Below are 19,884 nucleotides of genomic sequence, written 5' to 3' on the forward strand. Positions count from 1 at the left end.
ATTGGTTGCTCAATCATGCTTGATGGACAAAAATATATGAAAACACACTTTTTTTTGTATTTTTTTGTGAATAGACATAAGATATTGTCTTTCTCTATTTATTATATACTTTGGACATTTATAAAATAATTGAAAAGGTTTTTAAGATGTTGAATGGTGTTGTTCATTTTTTTGGAGAGGAGAATGTGGTCCAAGTCGTCATAGATAATGGTGCAAATAAGGAAGCAATAGAAGAAATGTCGATGTAGAAGAAGCATTTATATTGGACTCCATGAGTTGCTCATTATATTTATTTGGTGTTGGAAGATTTTGAAAAACATTTAAAGGTGCATTAAACTACTACAATGAAAGGAAGGAAGATCAATACCTTCTTTTACTCTCATACTATGTTGAAAAAGAAAACTGATGGTTGGGACTTGATTAGGTTTGGTTTAACCAAGTTTGCTAATACTTATATCTTGTTTGAATGATAATAAAGTTGCATTGATGAGCTTGTTTGGTTTAATTGTATAGAAGGAAAGTTTTCAAAAACACAAGATAGAAAAAGGTACAAAACACACCTTCAAATATCTTATTTTAGAAGAATGTGATCACATGTATCATGGTTGTTGCTTCTCTTATTCAAGTAATTCACTTAGTAGATTTTGATGAAAACCTATCATGAGTTTCATATATGATGTGGTGGATTCTACTAAAGAAATGATTAAAAAACAACTTTAAAGACACTAAAAAATGGTAGTTTTTTTTCCCTTAATTTTCTCTGGCTTAATTTTTTTTTATATTTGTAGTAGAGAAATGCATAATTAGTTTATATTTGGTATTTTTTAGTTATGAGCCTGTATGAAAAATTATTAATGAGGTGAGAGAACAAACTTCATAGACGCTTACATGCAATTGCAAGTCTTATTTCCACTTTAACTCTAACTTTAAAGAAGATGATTTTGAGGTTAAACAATGATTGTATAATATCCTTGAAAAGTTGGTGGATGATAAGGAAGAAAGAAACAATATTATTTTTTAGCTATCTGACTTCTATTATTTTGGAGGAATTTTTAATCTTGATGTTGCAAATAAGAGACTGAAAATATGTCCTGCTAAATGATAAGACTTTTATGTTGATGGTTGTTCATAATTGAGGAGGCTTGTTTCTTGTATTCAATGCCAGATTTGTATATCTTCTGAATGTTAACAAAATTGGAGTTCATTTGAGATGGTATTTCAAACTAATCTTCCCTAAATTTTTAATGTTTTTGTTAAGAATGAATATAGTAGATTGTGTAGTTATGAAACATTGACATTCATGTTCTATTTTTAGGTTCATACAAAGAGAAGGAATTGTATGCATCAAAAGAATATGAATGATTTGGTTTATGTGATATAAATGCGAAATTATAATCTTAATTGTTAAAGAAAACATTGTTATTCCTTTTGAAGATATTTGTTTTGATGATGAATGGATAAGTGAAGAGAATGCTAAAGAAAAAATTGTTGTTCTTCCTTTTGAAGAGATTCATGTTGGTAGTGTTAAGTATGCAAATGTCAAAATTGGAAATTTAAGCCATACAAATTTAGATGGCATTGATAATTTTAACCTTGAAGCATCCGAGGAAGAGTTTGATGAAGCGGTGAGGAAGAAGAGGACAATAGTGATGAAGATATTGAACCTAAATGATTGAAATGTTGAAGATTCTGAAATTATGAAACTTTTATTTTCTAGTTTTTGCTTATGAACTTTTACTTTGATTTGTACTTATGGACACATGGTATTTGCACTATTTTGTTACTTTGATCATTTATGGACATTTTATTATAAACAATATGATATTTTGGGACTTATTATGTTTTATGGTATGCATAAATTTTATTTTTTAATATTATTTTAATGAAGTAAACTCTTACAACTTTATGAATAGAAGGCTAACAAAATAATGGTTAGTAAGCAATTACAACTAATATGAATACAAAAATGTATTTTACTAGGAAAGGGGTACAACATAAAACTTGTGAATAAGAAGCTACTCTTGTCATCATTTCACGGCACTATTATGCGCACCCAATACGCCCAAATGTAGGTCAATTATGTTATAAAATAAATAATGTTGCTATACATAACATTAAAATTTCTAATATATATTTAATGCGCATGTAAATTTAAATAATAAATTTTGTGACAATTAATTTTAATATAACTCATAAGAATTATTTAATATGTATATTTTTTTATAAATAAAAAATATTTACTATTAAAAAATTTAATGTATTAATAAATTAAAAAAATTATTTTTGAAAAAAAGTAAAACAGATCATGTAATTCATAAGTTTTTTTTTAATTTTTTCAAAAATATGTTTTTTTAATTTATTAATTTATTAATATATTAAAATTTTTAATAGTAAATATTTTTTATTTATAAAAAATTATATGAATTAAATAATTCGTATGAGTTATATCAAAATTAATTGTTACAAAATTTATTATTTAAATTTACATGCGCATTAAATATACATTAAAAAATTTAGTGTTATGTATAACAACATTATTTATTTTTATAACATAATTGACTTATTAACTCACTTGCTTAGAGCATTGTGCTAATAACTGAAAAGTCACATGTTCGATTCTTATTTGAACCATTAATTTTAAATTAATTCATAAGTGCACATCATTTCTGTGTTGCAGCAAAGAAGCTCAGGCTTGATATAAATAAAATTATAGGTCAGAATAACAAGTGGGACAACTAGATGAGAAAATAATGTAACATACATGTATGGTTTCATGGAATTTTTAATCCAATTGCTTTTAGAAAAATAAATGTTTGCAAGGATAAAAATGTACATATGATTGACGTTAAGAGATTTATCTTGTGATATTAATTTTAATTTAATTTACAATTATCATGAAATCTTAAAATAAATCATTAATTATTTTCTATCATTCTCTTAATTCAAAAATGAAAATTTTAACCCCTCCCTCGAGTAATTCACAAAACTCATCGAAAACAAGCTTTGACTGTTGCTGCATATGTAGTCATTCTTGTTATCTTTATATATCAGACTTAAACATGCAAAAGATACTATTGGAATTATTGCAAAGTCCTTGCAGAATTTCGAAACAGCAAAAACAAGTACAACTACAACTGAACAGAAAACCAACAGTCCTACAAAAAACCATTTGATTATAGACCATGTTCTTCTATGAATGCTTCAAATTAAATGTAGTGAAAATTGGATGCCACACTGAAAAGTTGTCCTTTCAGGTGCATTTTAGGGAATGAGTGGGTTGAAGTAAAGATCAAGAGATCAAGGGGAGGCAGGAGATCATCATTTAGAAATCTTTGCAGCCAGTTCTCGGACCAGCTTAGCAGCTACCATGGCAGTCATTCCATCAACGGTGTCACGTTGTGGGTTTAATTCGACCACATCTCCAGCAATAACATCACCTTGAAGATTGTGCAGGATGTTGAGAACATCACGAAAAGAAAGACCTCCTGGCTCTATGTGAGACACTCCTGGAGCAAAGGCGGGATCGAGACAATCCACATCTATTGAGATATATACACCTTTAACACCTTCCCCTAGTTTCTGCAAAATCAAAATCTCCAAGGTTTAAAAACCATAATAGCACCAAATCTAAAAACAAATGACATTAAATTCCATCTGGGACAATATTTTTGCCCCAAAAGAACCCCATTCCCCTAGTTTCTGCAAAATCAAAATCTCCAAGGTTTAAAAACCATAATAGCACCAAATCTAAAAACAAATGACATTAAATTCCATCTGGGACAATATTTTTGCCCCAAAAGAACCCCATTCCCTTCCCCACCAAAACAAATGCATAGAAACCTTGGAAATTGAAAGCATGGATAGGATAGAGAAGTGCCAAAAAGTCAATTCTTCAATGTGATAGTAAAAATTGTTGTTATATAAAAATGCAGAAGTTTGTACATATAAATGGTTGAAATTTCTAAAGAATTATTTTAGAGACATGTCAACATACACCCTCAGCCCTCAATCCTTTGTAGAAAACAATTTGATTCAGGTCGAAAGGTATCCTTGAAAATTTGCTTTACTTCCCGGAGGTTTCCTTAAGGCTACAAGGTTGAGGGAACATATCCAGCATGTATGCCTTGGCATCAAGCTGGTAGTCAACATGGACACAATAGGTATGGTTTCTGGGCCATGCTTGATAGATACAGGGTGACATGAAACAGCATGCATCAGTGTGAGTGTGCGTGTGTATAAAAGAAAAGACACATGCCCAATGCACACACATATACACACAGAGAGAGGCAAAGAGGGATAGAGACCAGGTTCTCTAAAAAGTGGCGATCTCTTGAAAATGTTCGCATTTCATATTGCTCAACACCAAATTTTTTGGCTTGTGCACGCCCTTCAGCTGTTATTGATCTTATACCGACCTGAAATAAATTGATGAATATGTGATGTATACATATATATCAACACAAAACATAGATGAATCTTGAAATATTTAGACAAAAGTTAAAGAAGTGAAAGAAACATGCATGTCTTCTTTCCCATTGATCAAATAAATTCAGTTAGTAGAACTAGAGAATCATTTTGATAGGATGGTTGAACATAATCAAACTAAATTTCAACAAAACACATTTTCTTTGCAAAGTAATAGCATGTAGGGGTGTGCAAAAACTAGTTCAGTAAAAAAATCAAACCGAATTGGTTTCAAATTGTTTTAACAGTTTGGTTTTATATCTAAATAGTGAAACTGATTTTAAAAAACTGGTTCTAAACTAAACTAATTTTTAACCAATTTTAAACTAGTTCTAAGAGTCAAACCAATTTCAAACTGGTTTTCGAACTAGTTTTTGAACTATTTTTTTCAAATAAAAAAATATTTAAATAAAAACCAGTTCGATTAACCGAACTGATTTTGTAGAAACAATTTGGTTAACCAAATTGGTTTTATAAAATAGTACACTCATTTTTTCTTGAACTAGTTTGGAGAAAAACCAATTTGATTTAGGTTTGGTTACAATCTGGTTCAATCCGAACCAGTTTTTTTGAACACCCCTAATAGCATGTTATCACAGAAAAACCATGGTTTATGTTAAGAAATGTCTGAATAAATTAAAGTGTTTAGATTATAAATATAAATATGCAAACATCAAAGAATTGCCTGCAAGAGACGTCGAACATAGTCACCCTCCATGACTCGAGCAAAAGAAGAAGCATGTGAATAAATGTTTCCTTCAAAGGCATCATAGTTATCAGGATGCGCATCAAGATGAAGAACATCAACTGGTCCTCCATGCTTCTCAGAGACAGCTCTGATAACTGGAAATGATATTGAGTGATCACCGCCTAAAACTAATGGACGTAATGGATCCTAGAAGGATGTAAACACCATGAGAGTTATGCTAATATGAAGTTCAAACAGCAACTTGTCAGAAAATGGAAAAATTATGATAATTCAAGTGATAGTAGATTTGATCCAAAAAATTTGCTGTTATTTTCACCAAAAAAAGAATAATTCCACAACAAGTTAAGTTTTCAGATAAATAAATCCAAATAATGAAATACAGGGATCATCAAAGATATGGTCTTGTCATGCCACACATGGATCCTTCCATACTCATGTTCAAACAATTCCCAAGAGACCAATATTCTTTTCAAAACTTATTTATTAATCAGGACTGAGGATCTTGCTCTGTTAAAAGACCTAAGCAAATGCAATTTTCCATGACTAATCTATTAAACTGATAATTTCTTCCTTAACGGCAGTGGTTTTTCAAAATGAATGCCAATATTAAAGTTTAAGACGTAAACTGTTAGTGTATAGCTAGTTACTTCCGTATTCACATTACAAATAACTATCTTGTAGCAATAGCTGTAGCTGTAGCTTGTAGAAAAGGGTGTGAAAATTGACCTCAACTGCATTTTCCTTTTTATAGTTTGATTAGCTACAAATTTCTGGCACCAAAAACTAATAACAAGAACAAAAGAAAAACTGAGGAATATGAAGCTTCAGAAAATACTACTAATGGGGAGGGGGAAAGATGCAATCAAACACCAATAGATAATGCTGATACTAGAAAAGTAAAAACACTTCACAGTTTTTTTTTCTTTTCTGTAAACTTTATCAAATATAAATCACAATGCCCTGAAGTCTGAAAATAATAAGAAAAAAATGAATTAAAAAAGAAGAAGAAATGACATATATTGCATGTTGTGGAACTGTAATTTAATAATCCCAAATAATTTGACAGCATTCCAAGCACGGGCTCACAAATTGAGAATTTACCTCCTCCATCACTAACTTTACAGATTCACCAATTACATTCATTAATCTATGATCATCTACCCCACAATCTCGAATTTCTTGGATAGGAACATCACCAACATCAGTTAGCACTCGTGCATCTTGTAATTCCTTGCCTGCATAATCAGAATCATGCTATTATAAGCTTCTTATTATCATAATTTACAAGTAGTTGCAGGCACAAAACAAGAATGATGAAGACATGTGAAATAAGATTGTAAGTGAGCTATATCCCACGAAATAAGTCGCTTCCATGACTACTGTAGATTCACAGACAAAGAATAACTAGATACAGGTGAGCAGGCAACATCACAGAAGTCCATGCTATACTAGGAGAATACAGCCAGAAGAGAAGGGAAAACATGTCTATGGTAATTGAAATGTGAACAACATAAAATTCCAGTATTTTTACGAATCTAAAGAAATAATCCATAATTTCAAAGTTCCAATCCGATAAGAGTTTTGTATTCTCGAATCTTCCACTAACAAGATTTGTTGGAAACAATCGATTAACAATTGAAGATGAGCTTACAAAGCAAAATTTAAGCTATGCTAAAACCAAAAACACTATCGAAGATTTTTACTATCCAAAGGAAACCCATATGACTACCTTCTTCAGTTGTTGAGTTTGTGCTACCACACCAAATGGCCTCCCTAATGCGAGGAGGTGCAAATGCAGGCCCTTGAAGGAACGATGAATTATGTCCCAAAGGAACTCCAAGAAGAGTTGAAGTTGCTTTAGCACCTCCCAAAGCACGCACAAGTTCTCCCTGGAGAAAAGCAACTTCTACATTTATATTACTTTCATGCAAATCTTATAATAAAAATCACTGAAATAAAATATAAATTTGGGGGACAAAGGACACAACAATAAATCAACACAAATTCAGTCAACCAAGATAAAAGCAAATATGGCATGCCTTAAGCTTTGCTCTTTCTCGAATAAGTGTAAGTGAAGCATCTATGACACGATTTTGGCCTTTCTCTAGCAAAGCAGCAGATACTTTTGCTGCATCTAGTCTTGGCATGTAACAGATGCCTCTGCGTGATATAATCGACATTTCTGCATCAAACAAACAAAACAGTTAATGTATATTTAGAGGCCAAATAATTTCGGTCGATTTTACTCATAACATGCCAATGCATTTTTGCTTGAAGGGAAGTGAACAGAGATATGCAAAAAATCAATTCAAACTTTAGAGTTTATCAGTGTCAATGACACTGTACATATCTAGTACACAGAAATTTGGTAAATCAAGGGACCATTTGGTTCTAGAAAATATTTTCTATTTCCATTTTCAATTACAAATATGCCACCATATTTTCAGTTTATTTTTTTCTCAAAAGTTTGTATAGTAGACACTGAAGAAACAACTTTTTATTGTGTTGTGTTACTTGTACAAAATTTTAAAAACAGTAAACAAAGTGAAACATTGTGACATTTATGTAATTAAAAGTGAAAGCAAACTTAAAACAGAAAAGGGGGATATTTGAGAGAAAGACAATTTAACAGTATTAGAGTAATACACAGAGAGTTGCAGTATTCAACTGCACTCTCAGCTAAAGTGAGCTAGTTAGGAGTTAGTTAGTTGTTGTAACTGACTTTTCTGGTCTATAAATACCAGACTGTACTATACTGTTGAGTGGCTTAATATCATTTTCATTTCTCTCTGTTAAATTCTCTTTTTCTCTCAAATATCTCTCTTATCTTCTTTATGATTCTGTTACAACTCTAATACAATTATATAAAGATTTCTTGTCATGGAGAATCATATAAATTAGTCTTGAACAATCTTATCAAAGAAATCATATTGGCAGAACAATTATTTTTTTTTTGGAAGGCAGAAAATATATAGCATTAATAAACATGTCAGTACCAGAAGTACTGATTAAAAACAAAAACAAGACACCTATGGTGCCACCCTCCAAAAACAAAGGAGAAACCCAACAAAACCCCACCACAATAAGGAAAATCAACCTAGATTAACCAAAGGACTCCGAAAGATTGGTAGACCAATGGTTAAACAGAGTGTTGAAACCTTTCTCTCTAGCTTTTAACCAAGACCAAGCTAGAAATAAAGCATCATCCATCACTTTGGAAGAATCGAAAAGAATGCCCTGAAATAACAGAAAATTCCTATGCTGCCAAATGGTGATAGTTAAAGCAATCCACCACCCACACCATCTGCTATGATTTCTCCCTTCACCAAAACCATCACAAAATTGGATAAAATGACTTGCTGGATTAGATGGAAGAGCACCTATGACCTAAGTCCATCTCATGGATTCCCACCACAAGCCCATAGTCATTTTGCAGTTGAAAAAAAGGTGACCAGCCTCCTCCTGCTCAATCCCACAAAGTGGGCACTCAGTTTCCTGAATGGACACATTTCTTCTAAGGAGATTAGCCCTAGTGGTAGTAGTGGGGAGCCTATCCTTAATAAGCCTCCAAGAGAAAACCAGAGCCCTTGGGGGGATTTTTAACTTCCATATTGTCTGGAAAATCCTCCCATCAGAAACAGATCTGTTGTATGTCATCATTAGCCTATAGGCTGACTTGGTGGAATACAGACCACTGGGATCAGCTTTCCAAACCATGGTGTCCAGTAGATGACGCTGAATAAGAATAGCAGTAATGTCTTCCATTAAAGCCACTGCTACTTCATCCTCATGATCAAATAAGTTCCTTCTCCACTTCAGATCCCAGCTCCATATATTATGAGAAAAATTGCCCATCTTAGAAATGGGAAAATTCTGTTGTTTGCTAATCAGAAAAAGCTGATTATACTTCTGCTGAAGGATACAATCCTCTCCCAACCAGTTATCTTTCCAGAAATTTATTTTATCCCCACATCCAACCTTCCAAGCCATATTTTGATGGATAATGCTGAAGTCAGTCTGCTGATTTAGCTTTCTAAGATCCCTCCACCATTGGGAATGCCATCCTTTGTCTCTGCCATTTTGTAATTCTGACCACCCTCCATATTTGGAATTTAAAACTCTGACCCATAACTGATGCTGATTGGAGGATAAGTCCCAAATCCATCTACCCCTCAAAGCTGCATTGAATTTAGAGAGATCCTAGATCCCCAGGCCCCCATCATTCTTGGGTAGACAGATAACATCCCACTTCACCCAAGGGATTTTCTTATGATCTTGATCCCCTCCCCACATAAAATTCCTTTGGAGAGACACCAACTTGTCAACTATTCTTTGAGGTATCTTGAAAAAAGATAATAGGTAAATTGGAAGGGCATTCAAAATAGACTTTATCAAAGTGACCTTGCCACCCATGGATAAGTTTTTATGGTTCCATTTGGATAGCTTAGGTTCAAATTTACTGATCAGAGGCTCCCATACCACCCGACTTGAAAGCTTGACCCCAATAGGCATACCCAGGTAATGAAAAGGGATATCCATCTGTCTACAATTCAAAAATTGGGCAGCATCATGAACCCAATTAGCTTGAACCCCAAAAATCCCAAAGTGACTTTTGGCAAAGTTGATCTTTAGACCAGAAGCCATTTCAAAACCTCTAAGCATGGCCTTCAAGACAATGACATTCTCCCAAGAAGCCTCACCAACAAAGACTGTATCATCAGCGTATTGCAGGATATTTGTAGGCTTCTTTTGCTTCCCAACCAGATAGCTTCTATAAAGGTTTTTGTTAAGAGCCTCTCTCATCATACCGGTGAGACCTTCACCCACTATATTAAAGAGCAAAGGGGCTAAAGGATCCCCTTGCCTCAAGCCTCTAGTAGGGACAAATTCCTTTGTAGGACTTCCATTAACTAGGATTGAAATGGTGGCTGATTGGAGGCAAGCAGTAATCCACTTTCTCCATTTGAGGCAGAAACCTAACCTTACCAGCATGTAGTCCAAAAAAGACCAAGATACAGAATCATAAGCTTTTTCGAAATCCACTTTGAAAACCATAGCTGGCTTCTTTCTCTTTATAGCTTCCTCAACCACCTCATTAAGAATCAGAATGCCATGAAGGATATGTCTATCCTTTATGAAAGCTGACTGCCTTTCATCAATTATCCCAGACAACACACTCCTCAACCTGTTTGCCAAAAGTTTGCCTATTACTTTATACATGCAACCTATAAGAGAAATGGATCTGTAATCATTTAAAGACTGAGGGTGGGTTGTTTTAGGAATAAGAGCCAAAAAGGAGGCATTGCTGCCTCTAGGGAAGCTGCCATGAACATGGAATTCATCCACAAATCTTCTGAAATCAGGTTTCAACACCCCCCAAAATTCCTTGATAAAGTTGAAATTAAAACCATCCAGCCCCGAGCATTTATCCCCACCACAACTCCAAACAGCATCTTTGAGCTCTTGATCTGAAAAAGGTACAGTCATCCCCTCCCTTTGCCTCTGATCAATCATGGGGAAATAGACCCCATCCAGAGAAGGTCTAAAAAAGTTCTCTTCAATGAACCTATCAAGAAAGAAATTAATAACTTCATTCTTGACTAGGTTAGGCTGCTGAACCTATACACCATCAATGAGGAGTCCCTGAGAAGCATTGTAGTTTCTTCTGAAATTTATAACTTTGTGAAAGTATGCTGAGTTGCTATCACCTTCCTTGATCCACTTAGCCCTAGATTTCTGTCTCAACAGAGATTCATAGGCATTTGAAGCATCCCACAGGTCTTGTTGGATGGATTTCTTGGCCTTAACCTCATCTTCGGACAAAATTCTATCAGATGCTATGGTTTCCAAATCATATAACTTCTGCCTCAAATTCTGATTCTTGTTGGCATTAATATCCCCATTGTCTTTACTCCATTGTTTTATAGAATATCTTAGGTTCCTCAATTTGTTTTTAAGAACAATTCCCCCCCAACCACCCTGTTGATCTCTGATCCAAGCCTCCTTCACCATTCTTTGGTACCCTTTTTGATTGAGCCACCAGTCCACAACCCGAAAAGGCTTAGGACCCCAGTCCACCATCCTTGTTTTCAAGATGATTGGACAATGATCTGAGAAATCCCTATGAAGGACATGCTGAAAGCTATCAGGCCATAGAGATATCCATTGATCTGAAACCAGAAATCTATCAAGTCTGCTCTTCACACTACCATTGGGCCTAAACCAAGTAAGCCTGCTACCAAAGCACTTAATTTCCTGAAGCTCCATCTCAAATATCCAATCATTGAAATCTGAGATGTCAAAAGTGCCAGCAATCCTTTGGGATGAGCCAATTCTTTCCTCCTGACTCCTGATGCTGTTAAAATCCCCTAGGAAACACCATAAACCATTAGGATTAGAAACCTTCAACTGCCTCAACTCATCCCACAAGGCTCTTTTCCCAGCTAGATCACAAGGGGCATAAACATTAACTATGTACAGCCTCTGATTTTCTTTCACCCATCTCCCCTCCAGCATTAAGAAGTTTCTACCTTTGACCCTTCTTTCCACCTCGAAAGTTAAGTTATTCCACTTGTAGAGCAAACCGCCAGATGCCTGGACTGAGGGGATATTATCCCAAGAGACAGTAGAGTCCCCCCATATAGACTGACAGATGATCTTATCAAAACGTTCCTTTTTTGTTTCTTGAATGCACACAAGATCCACCTTGTGTTTTAAATTGAGCCTCCTAATGGCAGCCCACTTAATCCCCCTGCCCAAACCTCTTGAATTATAAGAAAGAATAATCATGATTGATGATATTTAAATCCCATCTCAGCTGCCACATTGTTATCTCTCTTTTCCATATCTAGCATCATGCCCTTAACCTTCTGACTGTCCTCCCCATGGGTTAGACCCATGTCTTTTACTAGGGCATATTGCTTTTCCAAAATATTGTGGTTATATTTGTTGACTTGCCCTAAGCTATTGTCTTGGTGATTGCTGTTTGGGTCATGTTCTGTGGCTTCAGTGGTAGAAGTGCCCCTCAGTTCCCCCTTATATTTTGTCAATGATACCACTTTTGAAGTTGATAATAGGTCCACGATTGGTTCCATATTAATTTGGGCCTCTCCTGTAATCTCCAGAGCCTCCTTTCTTCTAACATGGAACTTAGTAGCAGCAGGAATTGGGCCATGTGGCCGCTGGCCCAAATCCCCCCTTCCACACGGATATCAGAATAGCCTAGGGATATATTGGTTTGACTGACCCTATTGTTGGCCTGAACATTGGTATTTGGTAGACTTTCCTCAAATGGCTTTTCTTTCTCCTTCTCCCCCTCTGTGTCTCGGGCTGTGTCTCCAGGGGTAACCTCATTAGGATTCTTTTGCTGACCCTCCTCTGCACCATGTGACCTGTTCTTTTCTTTTTCTATTTGCGTGTTACCTCTCCTCCCCCTCTGTGCCATATCATTTAATGCATTCCTTTTCGGAAGCATGTGACCATTGCTGGGTTCCTGGGACACGCCAACCTCAACGGTTGGGTGTTGGTCCATGATCTTGCTGTCGACATGTGATTGGTCCACGTCATCACTCTCAATGAAGGACCGGTCCAAGCAACAACGACCAATAGCTTGAACCCATTGGTCACGACGCGCCTGGAGCGATTGGGGCTGACTCCAATGGTTGGAGTAACCACCGTCGATGTCGTCGAAGCCGCTGTCAGTGAAGTCGCCGTCGATATCGGCCCCGGGAATATCGTCTCCGACGATTGCTGGACTGTTTGGCTCCGTCGAGAATGGAGATGGCGGAAGTCAACTGATGGTTCACTGTGGTTTCATCTTCACTCCCAATTTACTCGTGTCTTCAACCACGTCGAGAGAGATTTCAACGCCGTCGATGACGGCCAGCACCGCCATCTGGATCCCCGGCCTCATCTTCGTCCTAATCAGTATTCTCGTCACGTCCAACCGCCGTCGCTCTTCCACAATTTCATCCACTTCCACCATCTCACCAATTTCCGCCACCACCTTCTCCATATATTCCGCCTCCCATGCCGTCGGCGGAAGACCCCACAGAAGGACCCACGCAAGCCTGTGTGTTGGTCGAATATCGTGGGACCACTTCTGAAGGTCCAGGATGGGTGTGGACCCGTTCACCGTTTCTTCATTTATAAGCCGAACCGCCTTAGCGTCATCCATGTTAGGTAGGATGATCCAGTCATCAACCCAATAACGAGGGGTAACTTCCGAGTCTAGCACCCATTTCAGTTCCTCCTCCACCCTTTCAAACATGCCTCTATTCTTCAGTCTCCCCACCCAAGCCTTCTGTAACCACTCCTTCTGCTCCATGGTTGGATTCAGGACCACTGGTCTATGGACATCCTTTTTAGCTCCCTGGAAGTCATCCTTCTGATTACATAAGCTACTCTCTCCTGGTGACGCCGCCCTAACCACCTCGACATACGACCAAAGTCTTCCACCATTGAAGTTAATTTTCAAGTCTCCTCGGTTACGTTTGGGCACCTCTTGTATACTCACCTTTCCAGGTATAGTGTTAGCATGTTGGTTTCTTCGAATCACCTTACCCCTTTCAAATTTAGGTCGGTTAACAAACATTTTCATCCCTCCAAAGAAAATGTTGTTATCTAACTCTCTTTCCAACCTCTGTTCATCTTCAACCTCCTTAAACCTGACAAAACCAAATCTATGACCTTCCTTGTTTTTAGATTTGGGAATGAAAACCTCCCACACCTTGCCCCATCTTTGGAAAGTCTGCCATAAATCATTCTCATTTACCCCTGTAGGGAATCTAGAGAAGTAAAAAGTCGTTACATCAGCCTTGTTTCTCCATGTTACTCTCCTATCTTGCCATTGATGGTTGCTGAACTTTGATGTGCCTCTGTTAACTGCCATCTTCCTTTTCCTCCTATGGGTTACTTCAACCCATTCTCCTTCATTGATGATAGAGCTGCTGTCCTCCTCGTAGTTTACATTCCCTCTCTCTGCAAGGCCCCTTTGTTGATTGTGTCCTCCATGTCTGATGTTCCATCTCCTCTCACTATCTGTATGTGGATGTCGTCCTTGTCTCTCTCTCTCCCACTGTCTCCCTTGAAGTCACCCTCTCTCACTCACCCTATCTCTCCCTCTCTCTCTCCCTCTCTCTCTCTGTCTTCCCTCTCATTTTTTCATCTGGCAGAACAATTATTGATCATGTTAAAGCTTTGTAATTATAAAAGATTACAGCAAGCTGGCAGAGGCAAACCAAGCCATGAGTAGGAGAATTGACCATCATAAGGAGGGAAGTTTAAGCAAGGGCAATAACTAGGGGCAAAAGCAAGTACAAAAAAATGATAATCCAATGTATTAAAATCATATTCTGCATATTGTTTAATCTCCACAACCAAACCATTGAAGCTTGGACAATTCACACGTGTATTTTATGATATTTCTTCAACTAAGTAGAATGCTTAATGAAAGAAAAGGAAAAAGAGAACCCATGCAACTTCCAACTTTGGGAGAGAGTGAACCCAATGCATTCATAAACACGGACCAGTTCATCTCATCCTAGCAACATATAACAAATTTGACACAATTTAGCAGAATGGGTGGTGTTTTTAACATGATGCCCACAGTCTGAAGCATAATAAACTCCATACAGGCAAAGAGGATACAGAGAGCATGTGGTTGACTAAGAAAGAGAATATTTGTTTATGTGGACGATATGTCTTCAAGTTTTCCAATTAAGACACTGAAGTAGAGCCACAAATTCTAACCAAATACTTACTCTGCATTCTTTTGAAATGAAGAACTTACAAGTTATATGAAGAGGCTCGAGAAGATTGAAATCAGTGAAAGGATGCAGGACGGGAGAGACATGCCTTCATGTTATTTACGTACCCGGATAGAACAAAAAAATAAGCGCAGGCTGTCCAGGGAAGAGTGTAACTAGATGAGCACAAATATAGCAAAATGGCTGACAAGTTTTGGAAAAAAGGTTATCTCCATCACCAAGAATATCATGTGAAAATACAATAAGCTCTAGTTGTTTTGTTAATGAAACCAGGCATTCATAAATCCATTCAGACTGTGGATGTCACGTTATCAGGGTCTATTTTCCTAATCTGCATTTCATTGAATAGATCGAATGTGTCTTTACCATTCTTAGCTTGGACACAGCCACTAATGATTGCATTCCAAGGCACAACACTCTTCTCTGGAATAGTATGCAAAAGCTCGGGAGCAACACCCAGAAACAGAATCTGGCATATCCCAAAACCATTGTAGCCCATGAAACAAGGGTCTGATATGCTGTGTTAGCAAATAGAACCCATGCAGCCAACAGGTCTCCACACTTCAAATGCATGTCTATAAGTGAATTATTGAGTGGGATTGTCAACTCAAGGCCATGTTCTTTGAGATAATCATGAAACTCCCTGCCAAGATTCAAATCCTGCAATTGAGAACAAGCAGAGACAATCCCAATCATTGTAATCTCATTTGGTTTCACTTTCTCTGCCTCCATTTCCCGGTAGAGTTTTTTAGCCTCATTAGCTAGTCCTCTTCTAACACACCCAGTAATCATCGCATTCCATGTTACCAAGTCTCTCACACAACCTTTATTGAACACATCGTATGCTGCCTCCAATTCTACATACAAAAGTAGCATAGTGATTGACGCATTGTGCACAAATATATCAAATTCAAAACCCAACCTCAACACATGCCCAAGTACTGTAAAACCAACACAATTCATAGATGGACAAGAACAATCCTTGATCAACAAAGGGTAAGTGAGATTATCCGGCTTCAAAACACCACATCGCAACATCCTCTTGTACAACAGACCAGCTCCTTCCAAGTCCTCGCTTTCCACGTATCCCCTAATTGTCACATTCCAGGAAAACACTTTTGGTTCATGAATCCAATACAAGATTTTGGTACAATACTCAAGGGCTTACGACTCCAATAAAGCACAGAATGCAACAAGACAACTCATGGCAAAGCCATCGTTAACCAAGCCAGTCAAGACCGTCTGAGCCTGGATTTGCTTTAACTGGTCCAATGACTTGCACCTTTCCAAGAGAGAAAGGAGGGGGTTGTTTTGAACAAAGTTGTGGGAGGTGTTCCAATTGATGGCTTTCACATAAGGAGGCAAGGAACGAGCATGTAAACAACAAAGGACACTTAAAAATGGGATTTTTAAAGGGTATCTGAATCTGACTTTATTGACAAACATGGCTTGACAATGATCTATGAAAGTAAGTTTCACTGCTTGTTCACTTACATGAACATGGGCTGTTGAATTCAAACTGAACTACGGTTAACAGTTCCAAACTGAACTGAACTGTAAAACGGTTCAGGTGAACTGAACCGAACTGTTTTGGAGTCACATAGAACTGAATTGAACCGCTTCGAACTGAACTACTTTCTGAACTACTCTTAACTGGTCCAAACTGATTTAAGGATCATTTATTTTGAAAAAATAACTTGTAAGACACCATAACAGAATTCATATATTAAAACATGGTAATGGTAGATTCTATGTGCTGTATATAAAATCACACATACTTGGCAAATGTTCAAATCCACGCATATCCATGACTCTAAATAGCAGTGTGCACTAACAAGTAATAGTGACAATTTTAAGTTGAAGGAGATAGATCATACACTTGTAAGACACCACAATAGAATTCATATATTAAAAACTGGTAGACACTCTAAGTTGAAGGAGCATATCAGTTGAGAATAATAATCATTTTAATAAAATAGGACAGCATAATTTTAAATGAAATTCCTGAATGCCATTATTCTATCAAGATTGACCCAAGTAAAATTCAGTTCCACAAACATATAAAAAGAAGCCATTATTCTCTCAATATTGGCTTAAATGCTCTCTGGTTACAATTTTTGGCTAGTTGAGTCCTAGCCCAATGTAGACTATAGAGTCTACATCAATATCTCAAATTAGCCAATTCCTGAACAATTTTAATAATAGCTTCATTAAACAAAAAGTTGGCTTACTGCAATTGTACTGGACATTACTAACAGTGAGGCCGAAATAATTAATGACAAATGACCATGATTGCAGGGATTAAGGTTTTGTGCTGAATATTAGTAATACTTTCTTATCCAAGCCACTAGTTTTAGAAATGTTTGCCACGATGTGATTGTCTCCTGAATTTTATCTGGTTAAGATCCCCATCTTAGTCACTTTGGCATCAAACTCACATTAGATAGGCATTATCCTTTCACATGCACTAGTACAAATGTTTCAATCAAATTGGCAATTGTGCACGTTTTATGAATTTAAGAACCAAGGAAGATATGGCAAAAAACTGAAAGGGATATTGCAATTGTACTGACACTTGCTAACAGTGAGTTCAAAATAATTATTGACAAATGACCACGATTGCAGAGATTAGGAATGTGCACTGGACTGGATAATATACTATTTTCTAATCTAAACTACATTGTCACTCGAATTTTACTTGCTTAAGATCATGAATGCATTCTTGCCCACTTTAAAAATGAGCTTACCTTAAATAAGCATTATAATAGGTAAACATTTAAAACAAGAGGGCAACTACCAAGAAAAAATTCATCAGAATTACCCTCAGCCTACAAAACATAGCACTCTTCTTTTAATCTGCTGTTATTTATCAACAGAAATAAATAAAGCAAGATATTGAAAATACTAAAAGGATTTATGTACTTGATTACAAAATCAATATGCTATAAATCAGACCAAGAACCCTTGGTTTTAAACCAACCTAGAAATGAAAACATTAACAAAGCACAGTAGTTCATACTTAAGTGATTTTACTTAAAACAGTAAATGCACAACAGAGTCCATCACTCACATGGTCACAGCAAGATACAAGTTACACAGAACCAATGAACTACAATTTAACGTGAAGCAACAAATTAAAGTAACTAGCCACTCTTTTTGAATCTCAAATCTTGGACTAATTTCAAGCGAGCCAACATGATGAAGCATGTCTTCTAAACAGCCCTTAACCTCTCATCCTAAAACCTTAAACCCAGCAAACACAGCCATGTGACTCAACCCCTTCCATACATCAAGCAATCTCTTCAACCTCAATGTTGAAACACTAATCAGAATATATTTTCTTCTTCTTCTTCTTCTTCTTTTTCTTCATAATGAATCATTAAAATCAAAGTTCTGACAAATAGATAACAAGATTATTTATGTTAACCTCCCCTTAACTTCCTTTTTTCTTTAATCAGAAAACAGCACAGCACCTATCAGAAACAATAGTTGATCTTACCATTTCCACTTCCCGTAGCATTGAAAAAAGCTATAACTTCAACTACTACTACTATGAGAAGCACTTTGTTTAGCAAAAATGAATAACGTCGAAAAGCATAAAAATCTTTCAATTATTTCTTTTCATTTTCGGACCCCAAAAAAAAAATCAGCAAATTGTGGAACACCCAGAATAGAAGATTGTTCAAAGTCTCAAACTTTAAGTACCCCAGATGATATTCATTTTTAATTTTCTCATCAACAAAATGAGGCTCAAAAATTAAAATGGTTACCTTGGAAGTTGGAAGAGAACAAAGGAAACCCTTTAGAGAGAGAAAGAGAGTAAGTAGTGTGAGAATGGAAGTGGCGCTAATTATAATTGCAGTTCCAATTTTATTTATAACTTTGATGGATGGATCATTGGATACTGGTATTCGCTCCTAGCCGGTACTATAATTGAACTGAGGTCTTCTCTCACAAATTATTTTAATCTGTTATACTTTATTCAATACTTGTGGAATGTTTGTATTGTAATGTAAGTTTTTTTAATCAATTCTCTTATATTTTTTCATTATTTCATAAAGAAAATATTCAATTAGATCGGAGTGGTTTCATTTTAATTAGTAATTTTAATTTTAGTCCAAAACATGTAATTGCGTTGAATATTTAAATAAGACATTTATTATTCACTATCATTCTTAATGATCTTTATCTCATTTAAGTAAAATTATCTTTGATAAAAAAATATTTTTTTTGTGATCGTAAAATATATTTGTAGTTGATGCCAAAAGTAAATAAAATATTAAAAAAAATGATGTATTTAATACCTTGAAATACAACAAAAAAAAATTAATGGTAAATGGAAAACAAATTAATGAAAGATCGTTTTTGAGTATTTTTTTACAAATAAATATTTTTAGATTTGTATATCAAATTTTGAAAATTGATTTAAAAGAATTAAATGTACTAAGTTATTGATTTGAGTAGAAGTCAATTTGGATCTCTTAAGTTAAAATCTTAGATTCAGTGTTATAGTTGTAATTTTTTCTTTTGACAAAATCAAATATATTAATTTTAAATGTAAAATGGTTGAGAAGAAATATTAAGATAGACCCCTAAAGCTAAGTTATCAGGCGGCTTAAGGTTAGTCATCAACAAGATTAACTAAATATGTTTATATGAACGTTATATCTCATTTATATTGTGTATTATATTATTTTATTAACATATGTATTAAAAAACAATAATTTTTTTTTTATTAAATTGTTAAACTAAAGTATTAATATTTAAACTCAATTTACTTAAAATATTTTCTAATGTGTGCCAATGAAATACATGAAAAGTAAATAAAATAATTTTTCATTAATTTTTTTAATATAAAATACACACAAGTAATTATGCTTGCTTCTTTTAATAATTTAAAATATTTAAAGTACCTATGAATAGTTAAAATATATGTTTAATTGT

At 35.4% G+C, this 19,884-nt stretch overlaps 3 protein-coding genes across 4 annotated transcripts; all 3 read right to left on the reverse strand.

The window, feature by feature from the left end:
* Window positions 1–3,060: 3,060 nt before the first annotated feature.
* Window positions 3,061–18,890, reverse strand: LOC100789799 (arginase 1, mitochondrial). 2 transcript variants are annotated; one of them, XM_041009958.1, is made up of 8 exons: window positions 15,307–15,798; window positions 14,964–15,075; window positions 7,213–7,355; window positions 6,903–7,062; window positions 6,275–6,408; window positions 5,150–5,359; window positions 4,305–4,415; window positions 3,061–3,579 (listed from the first exon to the last, which is right to left on the reverse strand). In XM_041009958.1, exons 3-8 carry the CDS (start codon window positions 7,351–7,353, stop codon window positions 3,319–3,321), a joined length of 1,017 nt encoding a protein of 338 aa, XP_040865892.1. In that variant the 5' UTR covers window positions 7,354–7,355; window positions 14,964–15,075; window positions 15,307–15,798; the 3' UTR covers window positions 3,061–3,318. The 2 variants fall into 2 exon arrangements, with proteins under 2 accessions (XP_040865892.1, XP_006573429.1); XM_006573366.4 differs by lacking the exons at window positions 14,964–15,075; window positions 15,307–15,798 and adding an exon at window positions 18,711–18,890.
* Window positions 10,793–11,962, reverse strand: LOC102660456 (uncharacterized). The gene has a single exon (XM_006574181.1). The coding sequence runs from the start codon at window positions 11,960–11,962 to the stop codon at window positions 10,793–10,795; it is 1,170 nt and encodes a 389-aa protein (XP_006574244.1).
* Window positions 15,230–16,386, reverse strand: LOC113002409 (pentatricopeptide repeat-containing protein At2g22410, mitochondrial). The gene is made up of 3 exons (XM_026129758.1): window positions 16,109–16,386; window positions 15,478–16,030; window positions 15,230–15,409 (listed from the first exon to the last, which is right to left on the reverse strand). Exons 1-3 carry the CDS (start codon window positions 16,384–16,386, stop codon window positions 15,230–15,232), a joined length of 1,011 nt encoding a protein of 336 aa, XP_025985543.1.
* Window positions 18,891–19,884: the final 994 nt, after the last annotated feature.

The sequence above is a fragment of the Glycine max genome, chromosome 1, assembly GCF_000004515.6.
Source record: "Glycine max cultivar Williams 82 chromosome 1, Glycine_max_v4.0, whole genome shotgun sequence".
In the NCBI taxonomy this organism is placed as follows: Eukaryota; Viridiplantae; Streptophyta; class Magnoliopsida; order Fabales; family Fabaceae; genus Glycine; species Glycine max.